Source organism: Halictus rubicundus, chromosome 2 (genome assembly GCF_050948215.1).
Source record: "Halictus rubicundus isolate RS-2024b chromosome 2, iyHalRubi1_principal, whole genome shotgun sequence".
In the NCBI taxonomy this organism is placed as follows: domain Eukaryota; kingdom Metazoa; phylum Arthropoda; class Insecta; order Hymenoptera; family Halictidae; genus Halictus; species Halictus rubicundus.
In genome coordinates this window covers 3,024,329-3,051,600 of record NC_135150.1, presented here as the reverse complement: position 1 = coordinate 3,051,600, position 27,272 = coordinate 3,024,329, and the positions used below count along the sequence as shown (strand labels likewise).

Here is a 27,272-nt window from a genome sequence, read left to right as displayed (position 1 = left end):
GTATCTCCGCAACGCAACGTTTTTTTTTTGCAGCCTATACATATATACCTAGCTATTTCTATCATACAACTACTACTTCTACAGACGAGTACAGTGACAAGATAGTAATGAAATGACTTCGCATCCGAGAATGCGAGACCATTGCAGTTGCCCTCTTGAATCACAGTTTGTCGGGCCTTTTCGGCATACAGCCTCTTCTTTTTCTTCTGTGTTCGAACTTATCCCACGATGCATTCAGTATTCCATCACTTTGCATTCTGGAAGAGTGCTAAATATACCTGAATAACGGATGCAACACATAATTAGAGTACTTGATCTATTTATCAAATGGCAAAATAAAATATACACTTACTCAGATTATGTGAGTAACATCTGCAGGAAGATTCCTCTTTCACGATGAATTACGTTAGCCTTACTACCCTTGTTTCCAATATCCCAATATTCAACTTCAATTTTAGTCTAACTAATTTTGACGCAGCGCTACCGTCTCAATAGGTCCGATAGTGTATAATAATGTTCTCGATGTTCTAATGTTTTACACTTACACAATAATTTAGAAGGGGGATAGACGAACAACCGCGGTACCAATCGACGGAAGCAATTAGAAAACCAATGCACCCAAAAAGCGGATACATATGCATTACCAACAATGCAATAAATGAAATGAATTTATATTTAATGAAGTAGAGGCAAAACGAAACACCTAGCGACTGGATTTCCAAAGCCCATAGAATCCATCCCGGATCCAGGCGCGCTATGACACCATGCATCCGTCTGGACGTCGTAACGCCAGGACGGATGGGCCCCTACGCTCAAAACATTAGTTCAACTGGTGTGTATACACTCCACGAGCTGGCCGTTTTGAGTTATAGACCGAAACCTAATAACGATGATGAGATGATGTCACGCGGCCATATGCTGCGAGGTCCTCTGCTTGAAGAGTAGGTGCTGGACGTCCACCATCTGTATCGGACTTCTCTACTTAGACATCAGGCAAATCACGAATCTTAAATACCGCTGAAATCTAAGTGCTGGCTTCGTAACCTAGCTAGTTGTATTTCTACAAAAAAGTCGAAAGAAGGTAACTACACGCGGAGCGAGTACACATAATAATTCAGAAATGGGTCGTGCGGACACTTGTAAAACAAATAATTATCACAAGTTGGGCTCGTCAGAGATGCGCGCTCAAAAAGGGGTTTACACAGAATCCAATAGCCGGGCACAAACAGGTCGTGGACCTACGACTTACAGTCGTATTTCCGAACCCATGTTTAGTGTGCCATCGCGGGAAACTATGAGACAATATCTACTACAGTTACGATTGTACGCAATAAGATACGGCCTGCCAGGACCACCACCTTCCACCGGGCCTCGCACACTTGTTCGGCGCCACAGTGAGTCAAAGGAATCATACGAAACAACTCCTAGCAGCAGTACAGGTGATAGCTGGGTACCAACCGAGACCAGCGATCCAATTCGATTACACCCGAGAAGCGGGTACATACGAGTGCACCTAGTGCCAAGCAGCAATACACCAACAGTGCAACAATTTGCAAAACGACTCAATTTTTAATTCAAACAATGTTCGTCTAATCTCCCTCGTACATTCGTTGACTAGATATCAAATACTTAAATTAATTATTCTTTAGTTATCGCAAGATGTTGGCCTCCAAATGCGGAACCTCGACAAATGTAGGCGTTTTAGGTTGTGACGGCCGTGATAGCCGCGATCTGGTTTCTGCAGGTCTATCAAGCCCGTTCATGCCTATAGAAGGGGATAGCCGTTACCCTCCAAAATGAATCAAGCTAGCGACGTGTCCTGGATGTCCAGCTCACTATGATCTATGTCGAGGTTATAATGAGAGCTCTACAAAAATAATGCTAATACTTTGATAATAGTATAAAAACAATAACGCCCTGTTGGACAGGCTATAACTGTCACAGGCAGTGAGATTTTTACATCTCCACAAGAAAGCATTTTGGGTTGTTGAAAAATTAGAAAATGAACAAATTTTCGTTTGTCTATTTTAGACGCATAGAGTACTACCAGCTATAGCAAAATCGAGTAGCCAAATCATTGGTTTGAGAAAACTATCTACACGAATCTTGGCTTACAATGGATCCCAGCTCAACAACAGGTAGATGGAAGATGTACCAACCAATGCACTCTGTCCGATACAAAAACGTATGCATCGGAAACGTGACTGGTTAATCCATCTTGCATCTGTAACATGCGTGTGACTCTACTCTAATATGAGAGCATTAATCTCTCGAACAAAAACAAGGGACTCTACTGCTGGATCCTTTTATCAGAAGGGAGATGGAGGATCGCTCTCTAAGAGATCGTTATAATCATGTCGATGATAGTGATATAATAATAATTGTGGCGCGAACCTGCCGGTAAAGCCTCTAACTGTCGCCAGAGGTCTCAACATTAAAGGCCCACATTGCCTAAGCACAATCAGATGGGGAACGCCTTGTTGAGGCCCAAGACCTCGCCCAATTCTCTAGCTAGCGGGTTGAGTAAAATGCCCTTGGTATCGTTCCACTGTGGAAATTGGCAGTTGTGCTGCCTTGTGCTAGGCTAGCACAACACGAATATGCAATTATTATGTATGCTATTTGAATAACTGATACGAACTTAAACGTTACTTGCACGTCCAAAACTATTATTTGCCATAACCTGTACCTGTATGAGGTATTATTTACCATCACCAATATTTTCCTTGTTACTTTTTTTTTAAATAGTACTCCATCAAATCAAAGGAACACTGAATCATAACCGAAAAATTGTCGATCTTTGAACTTCTATAGCTTCGGGTAAAAGTCTCTTAAAATATTCTGCCTGTGTTGGTTTATACGTACAGAGTGTTCGACTATGGCTGGGAGAAAATTTAGGGGGTGGTTCTTCATGACAATATAAGACGAAACTGAAGAATACAAAATTTGCAACTTCGGCTTTGTCTTTTAGTTATTAACAATTAAAAATCCGCCTAAGATACGACAACCCGACCAACAGAGGTGTCCGTTATGTACATCATAGAGTTGTATGAATTGACAATTTTCCGAATGAAGACAAATAACTTAAGTTTTCCTCTTGGTTTTATAATCAGAGAGAAAACTTTGAAAAAATTGAGTTAAATTTAGGTGCACGAAGTATATAATTAGGATCTTACTTATCCTTATTATCGTAATAGAATTTGGAGCGCATCAGTAGAGAATTCACCCCTTAAAATGAGCATAGGCAGAATATTTTAAGACGACGAAATTACAGAAGTGAAAAAATCAGTAGTCTAGAATCAACCTTTAGAGTAATACATATATTTGTAGTCGAATAATCTCTATACCCTGTACACTTTTTTTTTAATGCACTTAGAAAAGGTATCATAAAAAATTTGAATTGTTATTTGTTATATAATAATTATTTTATATAAAGGGTATTAGCAAAAAGCAATTACAAAATAAGGCATTCTTACATAATCTATACCATTACACAACAACAATACATGTAATAATGTTTATAACTTTCAATGAATAAAAGAATAATCATCTAATAATAATTTTGTATTTCTACCCATATGAAAGATTAAATTTAAAATTCTAAAGAATACTACATGCTCACTATAAGAATTATACATAATGTGTAAATCTATGATATTGGAATTCTCACTTGCAACATGTGGCAAAGCCATAGATTTAACGATCGTTTAATTTAATGATCGTCATCTTCTAGTAAAATCACGTACGAATGACGTTACAAATTGTTATGATAACGTAATTTTGGACGAAGTGGATTAATGTTTAAATTATAATTATTATGAAAACTGTTTTCAAGAATTCACTTAAAAATTATAGAAATGTTGGCATTAATATGAACGTAACATCGGATAGAACGAAAGGAATAAGTAACCTGTAAATTATTCAATATAGGATTATGTGATACATACAATCAAATAAAAGTATAAACGGAGATTCGATTGATGCTTCATTTTTTTTCTGACAAATCCCTTAATGGAAAAATGTTGAATTTAATTTTTAATTTATAAAAACAACCTATACCAATTTAAATTTCCATACGCGTCAATGGGTTAACAATAAATAAAAGTATTGCAAAAACTCTCTAAATTTTTTAACTTTTTTCCTTTCAATTGACAAGAAAGTATATAGCTCTACAATGAAAATACAAACGATAAAAGATGGGGAAGACATTTCTCATATTTTACTGCTTAATTGCATAACATAATTTTATAAAATGTTAACATAACAGTATATGTATATACTGCTCGAAATATGTTCTCGCAAATACATTGTAATAAATGCAATCAAAGATGATATTGTCTCAAACGCGCTCAATATAAACTATATCGACGTGTACAAACTATAAACCAGGTAAATACAATCTTTCCAGAGAAAAGCCAGATCGATTCTACGATTGAAAGAAAATATGAATAAAAGTGTCAATATTGATCTTATAGAAAGTTTTGCATAATATTTAAAAATGATCATTTTTGATAAATATTGCTATAAATTGATCATTCTGAACGTATGATATTTCAATTTTTTAAAATTCGTTTGTTCAATTACTATCAGTTTTTATCAGAGGTACAAAATAGAGTAAAAATTAATATTTATTTAAATGAATGCCAATTGTCAATAAATCTCGAAGATATTTTCCAAAAAAATAAAATAATCTTAAACTATTGATTTTTTATATTCTGATTACGAATAACCATATTTATTTCAGCAATTGCTCTCTCACTTTAAAACTAAATAATGAGTTTTGCCGACGATATTGATTGTGCGGTAACCGAAAAATTTCATCCTCGTGAATAATGACATTACCCATGCCCATAAGTAAAATGAAATTCCGATCATAGATAATGGTTACAGCTAACAAAAATAAATGGCGGTCATCAATAATGATTACTGGTAATTAAAAAAAAATTCGGGTCATTTTTAACGGTTACTGATAGCCAAAGTAATTTTAGTCATTTATACATAGTTATTCACAACGAAAATTTATTAATTAAATGTGTTAACTCTTATGTCATAATTTTTAAATTTTGTCTTATAATAATTACGATGTCTGGTTTTTGTAAATTAGCAAAAGTACAAAAATTGGAGCTAATACTAAAAATCGTTGTTAATTTACTCAAATAATATTAGCTGTTTGTCGAAGCACGTTGATCGGGCGCTAGATGGCGCGCAGGTACAGTGAAGAAGACGCCGCGTCGCGTCGCCTCCGCGAGCGGGAAAAAGCAAGCGCGGTTTTTCGGTGTAGGTTAGGTACATAGCGAGTGTCACGGCCCGATAAGACCAGGACAACAACCCTCGCAACACGTCACCAGGCCCAAGTTCACGACTGACTCAGCACCCAACATTTTGAACCATTAAACAGTCCCAAACCTTTGTACCCCAAACAAGATTACCCATTAATATATAAGACTCAAAACTCATGTACCCGGCAGTCGACGATTACCTCTGCTACGGCACGTCTCGCCGATCCAACTTTCAAATAAAAAGCATCTTCGAATTCCCGAAATCTTTAAGTATTCAATCGCGAAAGTGAAATACGGCGTTCTTTCGCGAAACCAGCCATTTCACAACAAATCTGGCTCTTTCAACACAACACGGAAGTGATCCGAAGCACCGACGAGATATATACACTATAAAGACTGCCAGCCCCCGTGTTAAACTGTGAGTCTCAAAGTGGGTCCCAGCACAGACGAGGTATAGGAGTAGACCAATCACCATATGGTGTTTCGTGTCTCACATGTAAACAACTGGTTCTCTTACGCCCTCTACGCTGACGAACGATAAATGTTGGAACTAGATCCACAAAAATGATCAAAGAGGGGTGGGGGCACTCACACGTGCCGTCGTCTCCTTACGTTGCTTCTACCAGCTTCTACTACGCACGCGTACCTCTATTCTGGCCGTGTGAGCTGCCTGCTCGACTGTTCGACGCGTTCCACCGAATTCACGTTACCAAAGTTTCGAGCGCCTGAGCCGCAATCGATTATTGCAATTAATTCCCGGTTCGGCGAGGCGCACATTTTGCTACAACTTTTAAACTAAAAAAGATATCAATACGAAATTTGGACTAGAAATCTTTTTTAAAGATCGGATTTAATGGCGTATACTGAAATATGTTCTATATTTTTAAAATCATTTTTTTGTTGTTTTTTAAGACAAAGCCGGATAAGATGGTCAAAAGTGCCTCCAAACCAAATTAATTTTTAGTCGTACCATGCTCAACAAAAAATTACTTAAGAATTCATGAATATTCTACCTAATATCATACACGACGGAGATTTTTTCAGAATTTTTGGCTGCAAAATCGATTTTTAAACAAATCCGAAAGCATAAAAATGCCGATTTTATATCGAAGTTTTCAGCTGACCAAGTTTATGTTATTATGTTATTTGTGTTTCATCGTGATTATTAATGTGTATTTTTTACAGATTTTCCAGATTATGCAAACATGTTTAAGAAAATTGGATAATTGGATGTCCAATCATTTGGAGAAAGTGCACATTTCGAATTGAAGTTTCAGAGATACCAGTTTTATAAAAATTCAGTAGTTAGATACTATTGAAACAATTTTTCTTAATTTTTCAGAATTTTTTATAAATCGTCGTTAAAAAAAACAAAATCAATTGTTTCGATACCTTCTGTCCGTTTTGTAGATGTATGATGTAATATTGAACATTTTTATATTTAGGAAAACAGTGTAGAAATTTAAAACTGCAATATAAAATATTTTATTTGCGTTACATTTCAATATATGACTGTGACTCTCAACAGTTTCGGTTGGCGCAGGCCGGAACATCTCCGGCTGAGAATCTTTTGGTCCGGGATTGAATCCCGCATCGAGTGAAAGTTTGAACTTTTAGATTGTTCAATATATCCTCATAAAATTATGACGAGCGAACGGAGGAGATTTTCCTGATGAAAATGAGGTCAAATTCGAGTGTAATCGAACAAGTTTCACTGATACGTAATGTTACGATAAAAATTACAATCTCATTAAAGACAGTCCAAATGATGTCGTGTTTGGACTCATTTCGATCGGGATAAGCTCTACAACTCATTCGTATTAACAATATTGTCCTGATTAAAAACATAAAAGCATAAATTGCTAATAATGCTGGATTCTCCATCTGCTTACATTCTAGGCTGTTGATCGGTCTTTAAAAAAAAATCTTTATTCGTCGAATAAATTCATTACGCGTGGAATAGAGATAACATAATTATTTTTATTTGACGCGTAACAAATCATTTTTTTATCTTTTATTCGCTGTTTGAAATGTCTATTTCAATAAAAATTTGCCTATCTTTGCTCCTACAATTATATTATTTTATATTATATTAATTCATCCACGTGATTCTCTCTCAAACTCTATACTATTCGGAATAGTACATTAAATAAACGCTACTCTGGTTTTCAACATATTTCTGTTCCCACAGATCGATTCTTGGAACAATTATCTATAAAAAAAGTGTAAGGAAATAATGCTTGTTCATGAAATATTTTTAAATTACAAATTAAGGTATCTCATATGGAAGTAGAAATTGATTTCCCTAAAATTATGCTTTAATAATTTCTTACGTAAAATATTTTTACGAATTTTTCGTAAAATTTTCGATATTTTAAATCTTAAAAAGCAACACTAAAAAAAATATCTGTTTAATTTGAATACGTTTGTCGGAGAATGTAACATTTGATAATCGATATGGTTCCGTGATGATTCACCTTCTCACCGACGAGAATATCCTTAGTGGTCTTCTGCACCGACGAGATACCGCCGTTGGCCTTCTGTTTCTTACTCCAGCCAAAATATATCCTAGAGGGCGTTAGAAAATATCGTATTTTTCGAGCGATACATTCTCCCGTAAGGCTGGCAGTCTTTAACAGTACTTCGTCAGTGTCCAAAGTGAGCATTTATTCTCCCAAACCTGGTTTATAACACTGTTGGTATCGGGTTTCGTGGATTTGCCACTTATCTTCAACAAATAACAAGAGTTACTTATCGATGCTAAAAAATTATTCGGGAATCTGCAATATTTGCGAAATCTCCAGTAGAGAGCGCAGGTGTTTGGTCAGGCCGGCGCTCAGGAGAGACGGAAGAACATATGTTTAAGTAGTGGCGCATGCGCAGTCATTGCTTCCGCGACGTACCTAGCCATCTTTCCAGACAAGCAAAAGTGATTGTTTTCAACTTTAGTCTTATTTAACGGAACTTTTATTAATGTCAGAGCCACAGTCCGCGCTTCTACTACGAAAACAATTAGCAGGTATCCAGTAAAAAGAGTATAAGTGTTAAGTGTGATCCGTGCGGCGCATTCGAACTCTACGAAAAGCCGGAACAGTTTTCGTACTCCAAACTCGTGCGACCTCCTCACCGCCGTGTCTCGACCTTCAAGATTGCTTTGTGAATATTTTTTCCCCCGCAATATCAGTTTTATCGAGATCCCTGCAACTGTATCTAGCCACCGGTTCGATCTTTCGTTATCTCACAGTGGCCCTGCGCCCGATTAGGGCGTGAAAATCAATACGGCTACGGAACCGTCGTGTACCTCCCATGAATAACTTTAACCTAGCATTCGGAATCGCGTTTGTCCCTAACAATATCCTTCCACGATATTAGTCATTTTCACTTGTAATTTTCGTGCACGTCGAACGTCGTTTTTACTGTTACCGAAAATAATTGCAGGCTGTGTTATTTATAGCATTTAGCACGTCATACTGTGCGCGACGCGATTTCGACTAAAAAAAAAAAGGCAGAAAACCATGCCGTGCAACGACCACCGAAGGTCAGCCTCCTTCAACCCGCAGTCTATTACTTTTGACGCGCGATCGACGTGATAAAACGTTCGAAATGATTCCGTATCTATTCTTTCTGAAATTTGAATTTTTTCTTGACGGTTAACGGATTTTTTCAAACTGTGTACTCCAGTTTTTCATAGAGTATTATGTCAACGCTGACTCACCGTCATTGACTTGTGTGTACATAGTTGACGGTTACATATTTAGGAAGGTTCGATTTGACCTAACCTGTACTGAACGAATATGAAAAGTGTTATTCCGTTTTCCGTATGTCGTATAATAAATATTGTATAGTCTCGTGTTGACAGTGTTGTCCTCTAATGTTTTTGTGGTTAAAATGTTGAAGTACTGCTTGTATTGTGTTCCTTCATACTTTCGGTGTTTTTATACTCAGTTAACATACTTGTACTTACTAAAATGGAAGTATACTCTGTAATACAGGTTGAATATGGTTATTAGAATGTATTGAACTTAATTGTTACATAGGAAAATTATATGAACGTATAAAGAAAATATTTCATCTATACTCTCTTTTGTTGGACAGAACTAAATAAAAACCCAGTAGAAGGGTTTTCAGCAGGCCTCATAGATGACAATGACATATATCAGTGGGAAGTACTCATTATTGGTCCACCAGATACACTATAGTAAGTCCAGTTTCATAATATTGATAATTTCATACTTATAGTTTCTTATATAAGCACTTTTATATATCTTTTTTTTTTCTATCCTTCAGTGAAGGTGGATTCTTCAAAGCACACTTAGAATTTCCAAAAGAATATCCACTTAGGCCACCCAGAATGAAATTTATAACAGAAATATGGCATCCAAACAGTAAGTTTTATTGTTGGAGTCTTAAAGTATGAATGATAAAATGTAGATCAAAGTAATATTATTTTTTTGCCTATAGTCGAGAAGAACGGTAACGTCTGCATATCGATTTTACATGAACCTGGAGATGACAAGTGGGGCTATGAAAAAGCTTCAGAACGGTGGTTACCAGTTCACACAGTTGAGACTATTCTCATAAGTGTTATTAGCATGCTTGCAGATCCTAATGATGAAAGTCCTGCTAATGTGGATGCTGCCGTGAGTATATTGTATATTAACAAAACGTTCCTGCCATCGATTGACATGAACATTTTTTTTGAACATTTTGTTAACAATAAAAATTATTACACTACAGAAAGAATGGAGGGAAAGTTATGCAGAATTCAAGAGAAAGGTGGCGAGGTGTGTCAGAAAAAGCCAAGAGGAGTGTTTGTAGGAGATGAACAAATATTCAAATGGAAAGACTTATTTAATTCTGGTAAATTTATTGATATATTTGAAATATAATCCTAAATATTGTCTAAATATATTTTCATGTATATCTACAGGGAAGCCGTAAGCACTGTAAGAAAGAAACCGATGCTCAGCATTAAGCTAAATGAATCACAGTGCCACTAAAAACGGATAATGCCTGACCCATCCTTATACAAAGCGAGGGAAAGAGAACATGTGTGAAAATAGAAGATAAGTTCACACACCTCTATCAAGTTTATACCACCGCCACTGAAGTACCATCCATTGATACAAAGAACATAAAGGAAATACATGCAGCTCACCTTTTACATAATAATAAACAGCTAAAAAAACTAATTTACACATATATATATGAAGCAAAAAATCATCTGTACGATTATTACCTTAATATCGATAGTTATAAACTTAACTTCCTTGTCCCTCCTGCTCAAGAGCTAGCCCAACCCATTACATCTAAAAAATCTCGTAACTTAAAATGATTATGTTTCTCATCATTGAATAATAATTCCTGTGTCGTTTCGTATTTTCTTACTTTCGTAAATATATATAAATAAATTTTTGTAAAGTCAACTACACAGTACATATATGCTACAACCGTTAATGTAATGCCAGTAAAAATGAAAACGAAATATATGTGAATCAACAGTGACACTGAAGCAAACATTATATCGATTAAGCTGTATATAGTTGCAGCAATGTAAAAATATGTGAAATTTGAACCGTAAGTTGCCAAAATAACAAATTTTAATTGAAGTGATAATACTAATAATGATATTACTGTTAGAAATATACCATCACTTACAACTGCTAAACATAATGTAAGATTAAGTACACATAACAGAGGTTTTGTATACATTCTTGAACAGTGCCAGTTTGTAAAGTTGTCATTCAAATTAACATGTCTATTGTATTGAAACTTGCGGTTCTAAATCATAAATGATTGACACTTAATTAAATGATTTTTGTTCAATATATAATATCATAATTTGATATTGTCAATTAAATTCTGCAAGATGAAATGTGTCTTATGTTGAACCTATTTCCGTGCATTCATTATCATATTAAATTAAATAATATATGATGATAGAACATTCAGAACTTATTGCACTGTTCAAATCAATAATCGCATTGTAGATTATATATGATTTAATAGTGTGCTAATAATGTGTGGCCAATAATTGCATGCGTGATGTTAATTTTAAAGACGAATTGTTTTTAATTTCAATGAGAGTGATTAAAATTTTCAATGATTAATTCTTTTACACGAAGAACTTTATTAAACTACTTTATATATTTGAAAATTAGTGTACTAAGAATGCAAAATTTTGATGAATTATTTACATATGTAAAAGTTTCATGAATAATTAACATTATTCCAGCAAATACCAAAGTCGTTACATTAATTTATTAATAACTGTATGAAATAATATGCAATTAAAAAATCAATGAAAGCATTCATACAAAAACAACTGCCAATAAATATAGACATTTATAAAAATATAATCATATTCTTAATAAATTAAGAATAAATAAATAACAATAAATAATTGTCAATATGTATCATGATGAAAAATACTATTAACCATTGATTTTACGAGTTTTATTGTTCTTTGGAATCTATAATATCGACACGATAAAATACCTGTGATGTTAACGACCTCTACTTCAAATTTCAAATTCTGTAGGTAATGAAAATACCTAATTTACCTACAATTTAATATGTACATACCGCGATTTCAAAAACGTGTTTACTTCCGAATGGGACATGTTGTGGATTGAAAACGTGCCATATTTACTACGGTTTTGTATAGATCTGTTATAGTTCTTTAATAAAGATACAAAGATACTTCAAAGGTCACTTTTGCACATTGCTAAAATAAGTATTTCGTATTAATAATATTTCAAGCAAAAATAACAATAGACTTACAATGCTATGGGTTAGTATCGTTCATCTTGAAGAACAAAAACTTTGACGTGGCTGAAAAAATACATATTTTTGGTTTATATTGAACCAATTAATTTGTAACTATGAACGATGAACAAATTGTTTTAACATTACCTGACACTCAAAACGCGGATTCGATATGTTTAACCCAAACTCAATCTCAACAATTATCACAAGAAAAAACTACAACTATTTGGGGAAGACTGTGCCCCATTAAGTTATCTTTTAAAACAATGGGTAAATATATACTTATATATAGTAAATGCTATTTAACATGTACATGCTAGCGTGATACACCAGGTGAGACGCATGTTCTCCTGCTGGGTTGCATGTCATAATATTACATTATAACTCTCTAATTTTTAAATTTACCTATTAGTGTGCATTATGTGAACCATAATGTATGATGCTGAGAAATGTAATGATTTATCAGTAAACTATTACAAGTAAAGTAAAACTGCAATAAGTATTATGTTTCATCTGATGAGTAGATACATAGAGATGAACACTGGCATGAATATGTTCATAAGTATGTGTAGCATGGTAGCTTCTAAATATGTTGAATTGCTTATACAGAATTAACGAAGGATATATACACACTTGGTCGATCAGAAAACTGTGACATTTGTATAACTAAAAATGATTTAAAACCAAAGTGGGTTAGTGTGATGAGCAAAGTACACTTCAAAATAACCAGGGAATACATTGATGGTAATTCTAGTGATGCTGTAGTATATTTAGAAGACTTAAGCCAGAATGGTACTTTTGTCAACAAACAAAAAGTAGGCCGTGGCAACAAAGTTGTGCTTGAAAGTAATGATATTATATCATTAGCACAGCCTATTGTTACTGGTAAATATATCTGTTGTATATTGTATGAAAGTGTAATGGTACATAATTATTCTTTATATTTTTATATGTTTGTAACAGTATATGCGTTTATGAGTACCAGTGCGTATGAAAGCAATGACCTGCCTCCAGAGCTGAGGAGCAGGTATGCTGTTTCTAGGAAACTGGGGTCTGGAGCATGTGGAGAGGTTAAATTGGTTTTCTCTAAAGTTGGTTGTAAGAAATTTGCTATGAAAACTATTGTGAAAATGGGTGGTATGACAACTGGACCAATACATTCATTAAATGATCCAGAGAAAATTATGAATGAAGTTAAAATATTGAAAGCTCTAAAACATGTAAGTTTGAATAGATTGTATCTTACTAATTACATAAAATAATTATATAATCCATTAAATATTTTACTTTTAGCCTTGTATAATTAGAATGGAAGATATAGTAGACACTCCAAAGGCAGTGTATATAGTTTTAGAGTTAATGGAAGGAGGTGAACTCTTTGAAAGGATTAAAAGTAGGGGGAAATTGTCAGAAAAAAATGCGAAGATAATATTTTATCAAGTTGTACTTGCTGTTAGTTATCTTCATGACTCTGGTATAACACACAGAGATCTGAAGGTATATTTTTATAAACTGTATTTTCATGTTCCATGTTAAATAAGAGTACTAAACAAACTCTTATTTATTGTAGCCAGAAAACATATTATTAGCTAGTCATTCAGATATAACATTAGCTAAAGTATCAGATTTTGGTTTATCAAAATTAGTCGATGCACAAACTATGATGAAAACCTTTTGTGGTACTCCTATGTATGTTGCCCCAGAAATACTATCTAATATTGGACGTGGTTCATATACGAATCAAGTATGTATCAAACAATGTGTGTTTCATTGTCTGTTTTTTCTTATTTAATTTAGAGAATATAACTATTAAGAATGGTAAACTTTTATTAACTGTGACATTTCTTTTGTTGTCAGGTAGACGTATGGAGTCTAGGAGTAATATTATATGCTTGTCTCAGTGGTTCAGTTCCCTTTAATTGTCACGATAAAAAAATTAGTTTACAAGATCAAATAAAAAAAGGATATTACAGTTTTCCTCCTACAAAATTCGATCATGTTACTGACAAAGCTATAGATTTGGTACGAATATTATATAAAAAATACCTAGATATCATGTTACACATGATTTTAATTTCTCATAACATTGTTTTTAGATCCAACGTATGATGACTGTCAATCCTAGAAAAAGGATCACTATAAAACAAGTTTTGTTGCACCCCTGGCTGCAAGATCGTGAACTCAGAAGTACTGTTGACATGTTATTCTCTAAAGATGATGATGAAAACACAGCACCTCCAAGTATTTCCAACAACTGCCAATATAACAATGAGCAACATCAAAGCTTAGTAAAAAGAGCACGATTGGAGATATAAGTACAAGAACATGGAACTAAGTGATACATAATGAAGAAAATCTTTTATTAAAAACAGATTATCTTTAAACTGTAACTTATTGAAACTTGCAATTGCAACGTTCTTTGCGCAATCAGTTGAATTCTAATTTATTTGATATGTGTTAAATAATATATATACGATGTACCTTGAATCATTTTTAGACGAAAGTTGAAATGAATAGAAACTTGTCACAAAAGACTAGTAATTTAGTGTGGTAGTAGTCAGATTAAAAAAAATTCCGACTTCCATTAACTTACCAGTACAATTATAGTATTTTCAAAGTATATGCAAAGTTATTTAATAAGAAATATATAGTATCTAAAATTAATACCAAAATGTTATAAAAGTAATAATTATCAGATATTATTTTTCTATTTCACATTTCTTGTATGCTTGTAGCATTAAAAGTTTGTCAATTACATATATAACATTTCTACTTAACTTCGGTTGACAGTCCAAAACGTCTAGGATAAGTCTACGTTGGCTAAATTTTAAGTAAATAAGACTTTGTAATACAAAAAGACTAGTTTATATACAATTACAAATTGTTCAGAGAATAATATTATATTGACCACATATCTTGTCCCTTTGAGTAGTTATTCTTCCCTGCATTGATATATATCTTCACCATTACAGGGATTAGGGAGTGGAGTTTCCATATCTGGTCGTTCTTTCTTAGCAAGTCCCGCTAACAAGCGTTTTATTTGTGCTATTGCTTTACCGGGATTCAAACCCTTAAAAAAAAATTCTTACTTTAATGCTTAATCTCAATTTAATAAAAATATATTCCTTTCTGTACTTTTTTTTTTGTAAATATAATATTTAATATGCCAAACCTTTGGACATGTTTTCGTACAGTTGAAAATTGTATGGCAACGGTAAACCGAATAAAAATCTCGTAATTTGCTGAGTCTTTCCTTATGTTCCATATCTCGCGAATCTATTATCCACCTATATGCCTGAACATTAGAAAAAAGTTATTACGCACATGTCATGTAAAGTAGATGTACGTGTTACATTAGAATAATACCAAGGATAATTCCTTGACTACTGGATCTATGCATAATGTAGTGATTCTAGCAAGTGAGCCAAGCTACAGTTTTATTCCTACGTTCTTTTTTTTTCGAAAGAAGATAGTTGAAGTCATAATCAACCGTGCCAGCGTACAGTCTGTACGCTTCCCTCTCCACCATCAGATTCCCCTCTCGCGACTCTCTGGCAGTGTCGCCAGATGAGGGGAGAGAGCACGAATTGAGGGGAAAAAATTACCCTCTCTCTGCCAGTACCGGACGAAACGCGTCACGTGACCGGGCCGCAGAAGAAGCGTGGGGAATAGCACGGTAAAAGGGGAAATTAGTGTGGGCGAACAAGTCTTCATCTGGCGCGTATGCTCTCTGCACGAGAGAGAGAGAGAGAGAGAGAGAGAGAGAGAGAGAGAGAGAGAGGACGTCAAGAATACCATCATGCAGAGAGTCGTCGCTAGTGTGGCTAAACATTTTGAGGAGAATACAAGTCCGCTTTGCAACCAATGTCGCCAAGTGATACCCATTTGGGTATCTATTTCCTCTCCTCCTTTTCCCCTTCCAACGTCCTCCACTAAGACCGTAGGTTGGTCACGTGACGTGCCGCGCGTGACTGAGACGACGCTTGGTGTCCCACTCAATCCCCCGTCACGCACGCGCAAAGTGTCACATATTACTCTGGTCATCAGAGAGGGGGTACATTGTATTCCCCTCGATTTTCTCGACTTGGCGACACTGCTTGCACCTCTGCACGTGACTAATCTGGTACTGGCAGAGAGAGGGTAGCTTTTTCCCCTCAATTCGTGCTCCCTCCCCTCATCTTGCGACACTGGGTAACGCTGGTCTTACTGTCATAGTCATAGTAGCTGTCTATTTCACTCATATGTTGCCAATCTGAGGTAAAAGGTGTGGGGTGGGCAGTTGTTAAGACTTCAGGTAACTTTTTTCGCAAAATGGACTACAGTAAAATTAAAAAATCATCATGCGGTAGTATTTTTCGGTAGAGCCACGTCCTATCTGCATACATCGATCCTTCGTAAACTGCAACATACCTGTAAAAGAGTTGCAGGTCCCAGGAATTTATCACCAAGCCACCAATAAGGCGGACAAGCGAAAGTACAACACCCACAAAGTATACATTCATATAAGCCGTTCAGCTTGTCCCTGTCCCTAGGACTCTGTAGAACTTGTCGAAGACCGATAAAATTTTCTTCCCCTGGGCGTTTTAAAAATGGCTGAATGTTTTGATATTGCTTCAAAAATTCGTCCATGTCTGTTATCAAATCTCTAATAACATATGAATGCGGTAGAGGGTATATAACTATCGGCTTGGATGATTCTTTTATTTTCCTAAGGGTGAATGGAGAACGTTGTATTTTCGCGACTAAAGAAATATTGCAGTACAGTCTTTATTAATCTGTTATAAATTATTGTTAGATAGACCAGGTATGTATAGACAGTCAGTCTTAAAAAGCGAAAAAATATGTTTTCAGTAGAACATAAGTTACGTGAGGCAAGCCAAAGTATTGACACCATTTATGTTCATCGAACAACATCCGCAAATACCCTCGCGACATGATCTTCGGTAAGACAACGTAGGGTCGTGTTGTGCTTTTATCAAGGCTAACACATCCAACACCATGGTACCACATTTATTTAAATCGACAGCGAACTGTTGCATATAAGGCTTTACATTTGGCTTCTCTGGATTCCAGCGATAAACTCGTACCGTCTGCAGCCTCTGTTTCTCCGAAACCTTTAGATCGGGAAATGTTAATTAATAATATGCGAGAATTCTGCAATTGGCCAATAAAAACACTTGGTCTTCATGGCGAAAAATGAACTTTTCGCATAAATCGCTTATAGAATTGATACGAAACTTGATGTGACATTTTATGTAACTTAAACATGAATTCATTATAAGCAAATCTAAATTGAATGCCATACCAGGTCATACCAAACGCAAAATACTATTATCAGTAAAGTAGTACGAAAATACATTGTGTAGGATATACTAGTACACTAAAGGCCAATAAATTGTACAAATAGTTTTTGTCCGCGTATAATTGATATTCTGTCATATTACATAATATCTATTTTGTTTTCTTATGTTCTCATAAATCTGTATAGTGTACATTGAATATTATTATTAAAATTATAATGTAAATATGATTATGTTTGTTTCGTGGGTGTAAATAGTTTCTCGACTGAAAACCTACTGCGTACTAATTAAAAGCGATATTTATTAAAATTTTAATACTATATCGGTTTAATTATTGTGAAATTTATATTTTATCGAAATACTAACGAAATAATACCGGTACATACTTAAGATTTCAGATAATATGCAGCAAGTATTGAAACTCTCGCTTGAATACTAAGAATAGAATAGTATAATTACTTATACAATTTGAAAAAAAGTCACAAAATAAGCATAAACGGAAAATGTATTCAATAAACGTAAATTTTCTAAATAGGGAAAAAATAAAATGAAATGTTATTGATCGCTAACTTGTGGAGGTGTTTTGCATTGTTTTATAAGGGCACGTTCGGCAGCAACAAGATTATCTTTTTCGTCAGGTGGTTTTTTGGTTGTTTTTTCAGCCTTTTTTTCACTGGAGAAAAATCGACGGCTTCGACGAAGACTGCATTTATATTCGACTCTTCGACAAAGAGACAAAGTTGTGGCACTCTTAAATTGGTTTACGTAATTTATGATATTGAGATTGAACATGCTTGTCCAAAAATGTACGTTACAAGGAAGCCTTTTACGAATATCAGGTCAGGTTACAGAAGCATGTTTTCTCTTTTTAATCTGTCGATCATTTCGTTGTCCGGTGTTTGTGTAATTCTTTGCCGGCTATAAGATAAAAACAAAACACCATCATTCGAGAGAATTTCAGTATCATTCACACAATCGATACATACATTTTAAAAATAAAAATATGTAAAAATTAAATATTTTCATCTTCAATGTTGCAAATCAATTTAATAAATTTATAGTATTTATAAAATCTGATTCCCTTTTCAATAATTAGAGAGAATCTATTTTATTTATTACTGAATGTGTTCGTTATATACATATTATAAATGATATGATATTTGTTGTGAAATTGCAAAAATATAGGTAACACTTTACTGTAATAACATTCGCTGTATCTCTTAATAGTGTATATGCATTATTTTACTATATCTCAGTAAGCAATTTGCTCTTAATTTGGTATGAATTTGCCACCAAAACTTGTTGAAAAATTCCGACCCATCTACTTCACATTAGGCTCGGTATTTGTAAACACTATAACGCACGCCTGGACAATTGGTGCTCCGAGAGTCAATGACGTAGAACCACTGTCGCCAGATGAGGGGATACGAATTGAGGGGAAAAAGTTACCCTCTCTGCCAGTACCTGAGTATGCATAACAGGCGAGTATTATACACGCCACAGGAGTTGGGTGGAGGGACCCAGGAGTAGGGAGAGGAGTCATCTGTGACTTGTGTGCCGCAAGTTGACCAGGCCTGACGTAGAATTCGCTATCCCCACTATCGCCTCCACTATCGTACTCTGGTTTTACTTGCCTTACGACGAGGTCGTATTCCCCTCTTGCGCTCATGGACTCAGGCGCACAGTGCGGACAAGAGGGGCACATCTCACTACACGTTTATATAACGACGTACGAAAAATTTCTTTTTGAGAACTGCATATTAGGAGGACATTGATATTATTATTCATTTAAAAATCATTTAACAATTATTTTTATGCATAAAAATTGCTAATTTTTTCCAATTTATTAATTTTATTGTTAAATTTCATTATTTGTGAATAATTACTATAACATATGCATTAGTAACCAAATTTAGATTTTTGGAAAAAAATTTTGCCATGGCCGCACTCTCTAGAGTGCCAAAAATCGAAAAATATTACATTAACTGTAAACGAGTGTTGCAATAATAATTCTGTGTAATGGAAAATGCTTACCAAGGAATATGCATTCTTTTTACATTTAATAAAGTAGATTTATTTTTTTTTACAAATTTTTCAACGGTGGTTTTATTTGTCAATTGCATATAAAACTTCAAATTAACATAAAACAAAAACGGCAACATATGTCCTGAGATTCATACATATTCTGATACATTACTTATTATAGTTTAAGAATTTTATAGTTTTGTCTGCCACTAACTGCGACTCTTAATTTTATAAAGTTTTTAAGAAAAGTGTCCATACCTTTCCTTTAGGATCTATCGTGGAAAATTTGTTAATTTCTTTTTAAATTTATTAGTTGCATTGTTAAATTTCATTTTCTGTGAATAATTCACAATAAGTATACATTCGTAAACAAATTTGGATTTTTGTAAAAAATTTTGCCATTTGTTCGCCACAGTCACAGTGGAGAATTTACTGGAAAAGTTCAATATTCGTGTACATCACGATATGAAATACATTTCTTTTGCAAAACATGCGTATTAGAGAGAAAATTGTTATTAATAATCATATAATAATCATTCTTATGCATAATACAATTTTGCAATAATTATATATCAATCATTTTTATATATTTTTAATTTGTTTTTAATATATGTTTGATATGATATATGATGATATATGATTAGATTTATACATAAGATTGAACATTAGATTTATACATAGAAAAATACAATTGGTACTATACATGCCTATAACCGTACATAAAGTTTTAATTCATGGGTGTGACATCATTCATCATTTTGATGTCCCAATGAGACTTCTGTCTGAGGAGGCTTAAAAAGCGAGACACAAAGAAATCAGAAAATATCGTCTGAATCATACACGAAAAACCAGCAGACAGGACACGAACATCGATTTATTCAATAGTCTTTTACTCACATCCGATTCGCTTATTTCAACACATCGAGAAACTACAACAAAAAGCAAATCTTGCAATTTTACAGAAATTGATCAGTACTTAATACGAAATGTGCAAGATCACGAGAGTCAATGATTCTGGATCGCAATCAAAGTACTGAGAATAACTTCAAACTGTTATATCTCATTATGGAAACATCTGACAAAAAAATGTTTCAGACAAAATTTACTTGTTTTTTCCTGTAGAATCTAAATATGTAACGTTTTATAGGGGGTTCTATTTGAAATTATAAAGGTACCCCGGCCTCCTTTAAAGGGAAAGGGGGACGCCACTTCACGCTTATGTAATTAGAAAGGCCCTTCAGATGCATGCAATTTAAGACCAAGAACTTTAAAATCGATAACATAGTTTTTTCGAGATATTGAGCTGTTAAGAGTTATGTGGGCCACCCTGTATTACACACTTATATATACATATATATATATACTTCCCCTTGCAAATTATACATAGTTGCTTATTATCTATCCTATCGCAATACGTTCGCGTTATTTACACAATCGTTTGTTTTTGCAAGTTATTTCATTGCGTAAACTACCTTGCACAAATTTCTATGTAAGTGTATACTTTTCCATCATTGCCATAAACAAATTCCATTAAAGTTTATACACACTGTACATACATATTCTTCTTTCGTATAATACTTAGAGAAGTAATTATTTCTATACTTATTCTCTATACTTAGAGAAGTATTGTCAGAGCAATAGAAAAGAAAATATTGTTTTATTGTTTATTTGTAACTGGTCATTGAAAACACTGTATCAAGCCAGTCTTTTTAATCAAATAAAGGCACTATACGTTACAGAACTAATGAAAAATTAATTAAATGAACCAATGTATTTAAACGCGATAATTTTTATTATTATTTGTACTACAACAAGCATCGAATTGTATCCTTTTTATTAGTTTAAAATTTAAGCTTACACAGTTTGGCATTTTCAAGTGTATATATTTCATAATAAAAGATACTCTGCTCAAGAGGTCAGATGTCATCGCTTGTGATAAATGGGTTATAATGTATTAACCCCTGCGAAGAAGTAGTCTTTTCGTAATACGCATTGCGATACGTCAATAAATAGCACTCATTCTACATATAAGCGAACGAGAGCCTTCAACACACAGACTATTTCTACAGGTTATTCCGTTGCTTTACTACCTGTTGCTTTTACAAAGGCGAATCTTCCAAAAAGTATAAATAAGTAACCGAACTAAAATTCCGACCACGTGTATCAACAAAAAATCATTGACAAAGTGAGAAAGTGAGTATTATCTTATGTATATTTAACATTTTGTAATTACTAATGCGGAGGTTATTATTTAAAACAGTAAAACATCTACATAAAGTGATATATACATCAGAATAATTCTATACATACGTTTTTTTAGCATTTTTACATGATCGTTTATGCGTTATTGCTATGTAAATGTTTGTTCTACATTAGAATGATGTACGTTCTTCATTATACATAATTGTAGTTATCATTAAATTTTATAGTTTCTAGACATCATGGTACACACTGTTTTGGTTATTGGTGGAGGTGGTAGAGAACATGCCATTGTTTGGAAATTATCATTATCTCCACAAGTAAGTATTTTAAATATCGTAAATTTGTACATAATAAAAACCATATCAAAAGGTATTTATTCATTTAATTATGTACTGTTAATATATAATTATATACTAAAAATGTTCACATAAAATGTGAAATTTTGTATTTAAACCTTAATTTTTTTTTAGATAAATAAAATTTATGTTTCTCCTGGAAATGTCGGAATGACATCAATTGATAAGGTTTCCTTAGTAGAACTAAATGTTAAGAGCAACATGGTATTTTTCTATAGTAATTCTTGAAACATAAAATATATATATATATATATATATATATATATATATATATATATATATATATATATATATATAAATGTATTAAAGTTAGTCATTTAACAGGAAGTAGCCAAATGGAGTAAAGACAATAAAGTGAACTTAGTAGTAGTTGGTCCAGAAGAATATTTGGCAAATGGATTAGCTGACGAATTAAACAATGTAGGAATCCATTGTTTTGGTCCTCAAAGGGCAGCATCTAAAATCGAAGCTGATAAGTATTGGGCAAAAGATTTTATGGATAGACATCAAATTCCTACAGCAAGATGGAAAGGATTTACCAATGCTGAAGAAGCAAAGAAATTTGTTATAAAGTGTGTATAAATTTTTATTTGCAGAGAAATTATCTAGAAAATCACTACACATACGATATTTCATTGTAGTGCAACATTTCCAGCTCTTGTAATAAAGGCTGCAGGTTTGGCAGCTGGTAAAGGAGTAATAGTAGCGAAAGATAAAAAAGAAGCATGTAATGCAATAGATGAGATTCTAATAGAAAAGAAGTTTGGATCTGCTGGGGAATCAGTAGTTGTGGAGGAACTACTAGAGGGAGAAGAAGTCTCTGTACTTGCATTTACAGATGGTATAATATAAAAGCATTACAGTAAATGAAATTTCATTGCATTTCAATACTGATATAATTATTTTGTCCATAGGAAAAACTATTGTACCAATGGCACCAGCGCAAGATCATAAACGAATATTTAATGGTGACATGGGACCAAATACTGGTGGTATGGGTGCCTACAGTCCGTGTCCTTTATTGCAAAAAGATGACTACGAACTAGTGAAAACAAATGTTCTTCAGAAAACAATTATTGGTCTTAGAGAAGAAAATATTCCATTTGTTGGTCTGTTCTATGCAATATAATATTATTTAAAGATAAAATTTACAGAAACAATATAGTAACATAAAGATTTAATATGTTAAATAATTTAGGTGTATTGTATGCTGGGTTAATGTTAACGAAGGATGGACCCAAAGTTCTAGAATTTAACTGCAGATTCGGGGATCCAGAAACACAAGTGGTGTTACCACTACTGAAATCAGATCTATTTACAATTATGAAGGTAATAAATACTTGAATATATTTGTATTTTCATAAAATTAATGTCGTGTATATTAAATATCCAGGCTTGTTGTGAAGGTTCGTTGATCGAATCTCAAATTTCATGGCAAGAAAATGTATTTGCTGTTGGTGTTATTTTGGCCTCTCGCGGGTATCCTGCATCGTCATCGAAAGGTCAAGTTATAACTGGTGTTAATGATGTTTTACGAAAAACCGATCATTTCGTTTTTCATAGTGGGACAAATATTTCCTCTAAAGGAGAACTACTGACTAATGGTAAATTTTTATTATAGTATAGTCAGGTATAGTTATACAGCACTCTTGCCCAATAGTTCGCCTTCTCCTTCATCGCGTTCGAACGGTTCCCCCACTACTGAGCAAGCATATTCGCGTTCGTATTTTAAAAGCGACTTTTCTAATAGTTCATTTACTACATACCAAAAATCATACACATCTTTTATTAAGGACATACATATTTTATTTAAGTTATTAATTAATTACATATTTAAAATACGGTAAGATGTTGATGTAAAATTCAACTCATCATTTTCTTTATTACATATTCGCAAACAAATATCAAACAATTAATGCAAATAACCCCGTTTATGCACGAGAAAGCTTCGTCGCAAACTGTTGGGAAAGACAACTTGATGGGTAAGGAGGCAACTGTTTGTTTCGCTTTCCGCGTATCGAGAGCAGTCGATAGGGGCACTTCATTTCGTGGGAAAATATTCCCCTACAGTCCCGTATAGCAAACTATTGAGAGAGAGAGAGAGGGAGAGTACTGTATTAAATTTACAATTGAATTATGAATTGTTTCATTTCCTTTTTCTGCTAGGTGGAAGAGTTCTCATTGTAGTGAGTTTAGCAGCCTCTTTAGCTTCAGCTGCTGCTAAAGCTACTCATGCTGCTCAAAATATATCCTTTGATGGGAAACAGTTTAGAACTGACATAGCACACAAGGGAATTGCAAGGTATGTAAAATTTATACTTTAGGTATGACGAATATTATTTCATGAAATAATACTTGCAGATCTATATTATATCATGGAAAGCTTACGTACAAAAGCAGTGGTGTAGACATAGCAGCAGGAGATTCATTAGTTTCAGCTATTAAACCAGCTACATGCTCAACACAGCGTGTGGGAACAATGGGTTCGATAGGTGGGTTTGGTGGATTATTTGACATAAAGGCAGCCGGTTACAAAGATCCAATTCTAGTGTCTGGTACTGATGGCGTTGGAACTAAATTAAAGGTATAAGTGAGTTGATAATTACTGTGCGAGAATCCGAAACTGTCCGGTACCCGATCGTCGGGACCAGTCGGGAAGGCATCGGGTCCAATATATTCGAAAATCCGGAAATTTTCGAGAACCCGCCTTAACTCGACATTTTTGAATTCTCGCATACCTCTAGTAATTAGAAATTTGTAAATATGTACTAGTTTTACAGATTAATATTCTTTTATTTTCGCAGATAGCATTTGAATGCAATAAACACGACACAGTTGGTATAGATTTAGTAGCTATGTGTGTAAACGATATTCTTGCGCATGGTGCTGAACCATTATTTTTCTTGGATTATTTTGCCTGTGGAAAATTGTATGTTAACGTGGCTAGTGATGTTATCAATGGCGTAAGTGAAGGATGCAAGAGAGCAGGATGTTCATTGGTGCGTAATAATAATGTTTTCAAAGATTACATGTGTATGCAAAGAAATATTAGATCGTGCAATATAAAATTAGTTTCAAGAGTATCACCGCTCAAATGATACAATTCTTCATCAGTTACATGATCCGCATTAGGTCTGAGTTTGAACTTATACATATAAAAAAAATCATCATCATGTATTTCTTTAATCGACATCATTATATGTATATAATTTCTGTAAAAGTTATAGATGTCCAACAGTTAAAAAAAGGCAACAACGGAGAAATTTTTATGGAGAAACATACAACTTTTCAACACTTATTCGATCATTTGAGTGATCAAGTCATACGATTAGAAATCCGACATTTCATATTACTTGACCTAATCTAATACTTATTTGTGTACTGAGTTTAATAAAAAATCATCTTATTATGAAAACTTGTTATCAATTATAATAGTTAGGTAATATTTCCAAAATAATTTTTATAGATTGGTGGTGAAACAGCAGAAATGCCTGATATGTATCCTAGTGGAGAATACGACTTAGCTGGATTTGCTGTAGGTGCAGTCGAAAGGGATAGGTTACTTCCACGTTCAAATGATATAAAGGAAGGTGATATTGTAATTGGTCTTCCATCAAGTGGGATACATAGTAATGGATTCAGTCTCGTCCGAAAAATTTTGAAGCTAGCAGATAAAAAATATTCAGATACTGCACCATTTTCGGAAAATGCGCGCACGATTGGTAAACAGTACCTTTTCTTATACTTTTTATGTTACATTTTGTTTTTCTAGAAATAGTTAATTTATATTTTTCTTTTCTTTCTTTTAAAGGCGAAGAATTGTTGGAACCAACCAAAATTTATGTTAAGGGAGTCATTTCTGCTATGCAAACAAATTTAGTAAAAGCATTTGCCCATATTACTGGGGGAGGTCTCACAGAAAATATACCAAGAATCTTGCCAAAGAATATGGCAGTATTATTAGATGCTAATCAATGGAAAATCCAATCAGTCTTTAGTTGGTTAGCAGCTTTCGGTATGAAAAAAATCAAGTACATAGAGTATGTAAATCACATTATTCAGGCGAATTTATTTCATATTTACATATATCTTTAGGTGAGATCAGTAAAGAAGAAATGCTAAAAACATTCAACTGCGGTATTGGTGCAGTGTTAATATGTTCACAAACAGAAAAGGACAAAGTTTTACATGAATTACAATCAGAAAATCCAATGGTCATTGGGCATGTAATTAATCATAAGGGTAAATTTGGAAATATTGCGTAAATGCAATGTTTATGTGTTATTACTGTATAGTAATCAGCGGTATATAATTTTCTAGACAATGAAGTTAGAGTTAATGTAAAAAACTTTGAAGCAGCGTTAGAATTAGGCATGAAGCAATACGTACCAAATATCGTTGCAAAATTAAGCAAACCTTTGAAAAGAGTGGGAGTTCTCATATCTGGTAGTGGTACCAATTTGCAGGCTTTAATTAATGCAACCCAAGATGCAACACAACATATTGGTGCAGAAATAGTTTTGGTAATATCTAATAGACCAAATGTTGAAGGACTTAAACGAGCTGAAAGGGCTGGTATCAAAACTAAGGTCAATACTTTTCATAACTGTATAATTTCTTTTGGTATATTATTAAAAATTTGGATAATAATAAACGATTTAATCGTCGTTCTATTACAGGTTTTGAAGCACACTGATTATCCTAATCGGGAAACTTTTGATGCAGCAATGAACACGGAACTAGAGGCTGCTGAAGTGGAAATAGTTTGTCTTGCTGGATTCATGCGTATTTTATCAAACAGTTTTGTAAATAAGTGGCGAGGATCGTTAATAAATGTGCATCCATCATTGTTACCATCTTTTAAAGGAGCAAATGCGCATAAGGATGCATTAACAGCTGGCGTACGTGTCTCCGGATGCACAGTACATTTTGTAGAGGTACAAAATATCTTTTTAAATTAATATGTAATTATTGAATGCATTCGAAGTAATATTTTGTACTAAACGAATTATTATAGGTCGATATAGATTCTGGAGCAATCATTGAGCAAGCAACAGTACCTGTTTTACCAAATGATACGGTAGAAACACTTCAAGAGCGTGTGAAAACAGCTGAACATCATATATTTCCCCTAGCTTTAAAATACTTAGCTAACAGTACAATAAAATTAAAAGAAGATAATACTATTGCATGGTATTGTTAAAAATAGAGTGTTATATTACTTTTTGTCTATTAAATGATATATTTTTATCTTCTATCTTTTATTATTCACTTCTTATATACAACTATTTATAATTTTGAAGAGAAACAGTTGACGAGGTCATAAATAAATATGAGAAAGA

General features: G+C 33.7%; 4 protein-coding genes and 1 long non-coding RNA gene across 7 annotated transcripts; 4 read left to right on the top strand and 1 right to left on the bottom strand.

The window, feature by feature from the left end:
• Window positions 1-999: 999 nt before the first annotated feature.
• On the top strand, window positions 1,000-1,676 carry LOC143362413 (uncharacterized). The gene is made up of 2 exons (XR_013083628.1): window positions 1,000-1,081; window positions 1,276-1,676. It is a non-coding gene; the product is annotated as an uncharacterized LOC143362413 (long non-coding RNA).
• A 6,462-nt stretch (window positions 1,677-8,138) lies between these two features.
• Ube2g1 (ubiquitin-conjugating enzyme E2G 1) lies at window positions 8,139-10,784 on the top strand. Of its 2 annotated transcripts, none has more exons than XM_076804054.1 (6): window positions 8,139-8,298; window positions 9,375-9,477; window positions 9,567-9,664; window positions 9,741-9,919; window positions 10,017-10,139; window positions 10,210-10,784. In XM_076804054.1, the coding sequence occupies exons 1-5, from the start codon at window positions 8,253-8,255 to the stop codon at window positions 10,095-10,097; spliced, it is 507 nt and encodes a 168-aa protein (XP_076660169.1). In that variant the 5' UTR covers window positions 8,139-8,252; the 3' UTR covers window positions 10,098-10,139; window positions 10,210-10,784. The 2 variants fall into 2 exon arrangements, with proteins under 2 accessions (XP_076660169.1, XP_076660175.1); XM_076804060.1 differs by lacking the exon at window positions 8,139-8,298 and adding an exon at window positions 8,799-8,817.
• Window positions 10,785-11,854: 1,070 nt separating this feature from the next.
• On the top strand, window positions 11,855-14,968 carry LOC143363467 (ovarian-specific serine/threonine-protein kinase Lok). Its single transcript, XM_076804043.1, has 7 exons — window positions 11,855-12,317; window positions 12,657-12,932; window positions 13,011-13,267; window positions 13,341-13,544; window positions 13,618-13,791; window positions 13,905-14,069; window positions 14,144-14,968. Exons 1-7 carry the CDS (start codon window positions 12,164-12,166, stop codon window positions 14,360-14,362), a joined length of 1,449 nt encoding a protein of 482 aa, XP_076660158.1. The 5' UTR covers window positions 11,855-12,163; the 3' UTR covers window positions 14,363-14,968.
• Window positions 14,969-14,979: 11 nt separating this feature from the next.
• LOC143363474 (succinate dehydrogenase [ubiquinone] iron-sulfur subunit) lies at window positions 14,980-18,139 on the bottom strand. Its single transcript, XM_076804049.1, has 5 exons — window positions 17,918-18,139; window positions 16,914-17,170; window positions 16,458-16,755; window positions 15,220-15,342; window positions 14,980-15,117 (listed from the first exon to the last, which is right to left on the bottom strand). The coding sequence occupies exons 1-5, from the start codon at window positions 18,137-18,139 to the stop codon at window positions 14,980-14,982; spliced, it is 1,038 nt and encodes a 345-aa protein (XP_076660164.1).
• Window positions 18,140-21,241: 3,102 nt separating this feature from the next.
• On the top strand, window positions 21,242-27,185 carry Gart (trifunctional purine biosynthetic protein adenosine-3 Gart). Of its 2 annotated transcripts, XM_076804013.1 has the most exons (17): window positions 21,269-21,565; window positions 21,802-21,891; window positions 22,045-22,134; window positions 22,255-22,502; window positions 22,572-22,771; window positions 22,845-23,039; window positions 23,129-23,259; window positions 23,324-23,534; window positions 24,097-24,232; window positions 24,292-24,514; window positions 24,735-24,929; window positions 25,397-25,652; window positions 25,742-25,945; window positions 26,026-26,172; window positions 26,251-26,519; window positions 26,610-26,867; window positions 26,948-27,185. In XM_076804013.1, the coding sequence occupies exons 2-17, from the start codon at window positions 21,814-21,816 to the stop codon at window positions 27,131-27,133; spliced, it is 3,027 nt and encodes a 1,008-aa protein (XP_076660128.1). In that variant the 5' UTR covers window positions 21,269-21,565; window positions 21,802-21,813; the 3' UTR covers window positions 27,134-27,185. The 2 variants fall into 2 exon arrangements, with proteins under 2 accessions (XP_076660135.1, XP_076660128.1); XM_076804020.1 differs by lacking the exons at window positions 25,397-25,652; window positions 25,742-25,945; window positions 26,026-26,172; ... (1 more) ...; window positions 26,610-26,867; window positions 26,948-27,185 and adding an exon at window positions 25,158-25,299 and having other exon boundaries at window positions 21,242-21,565.
• Window positions 27,186-27,272: the final 87 nt, after the last annotated feature.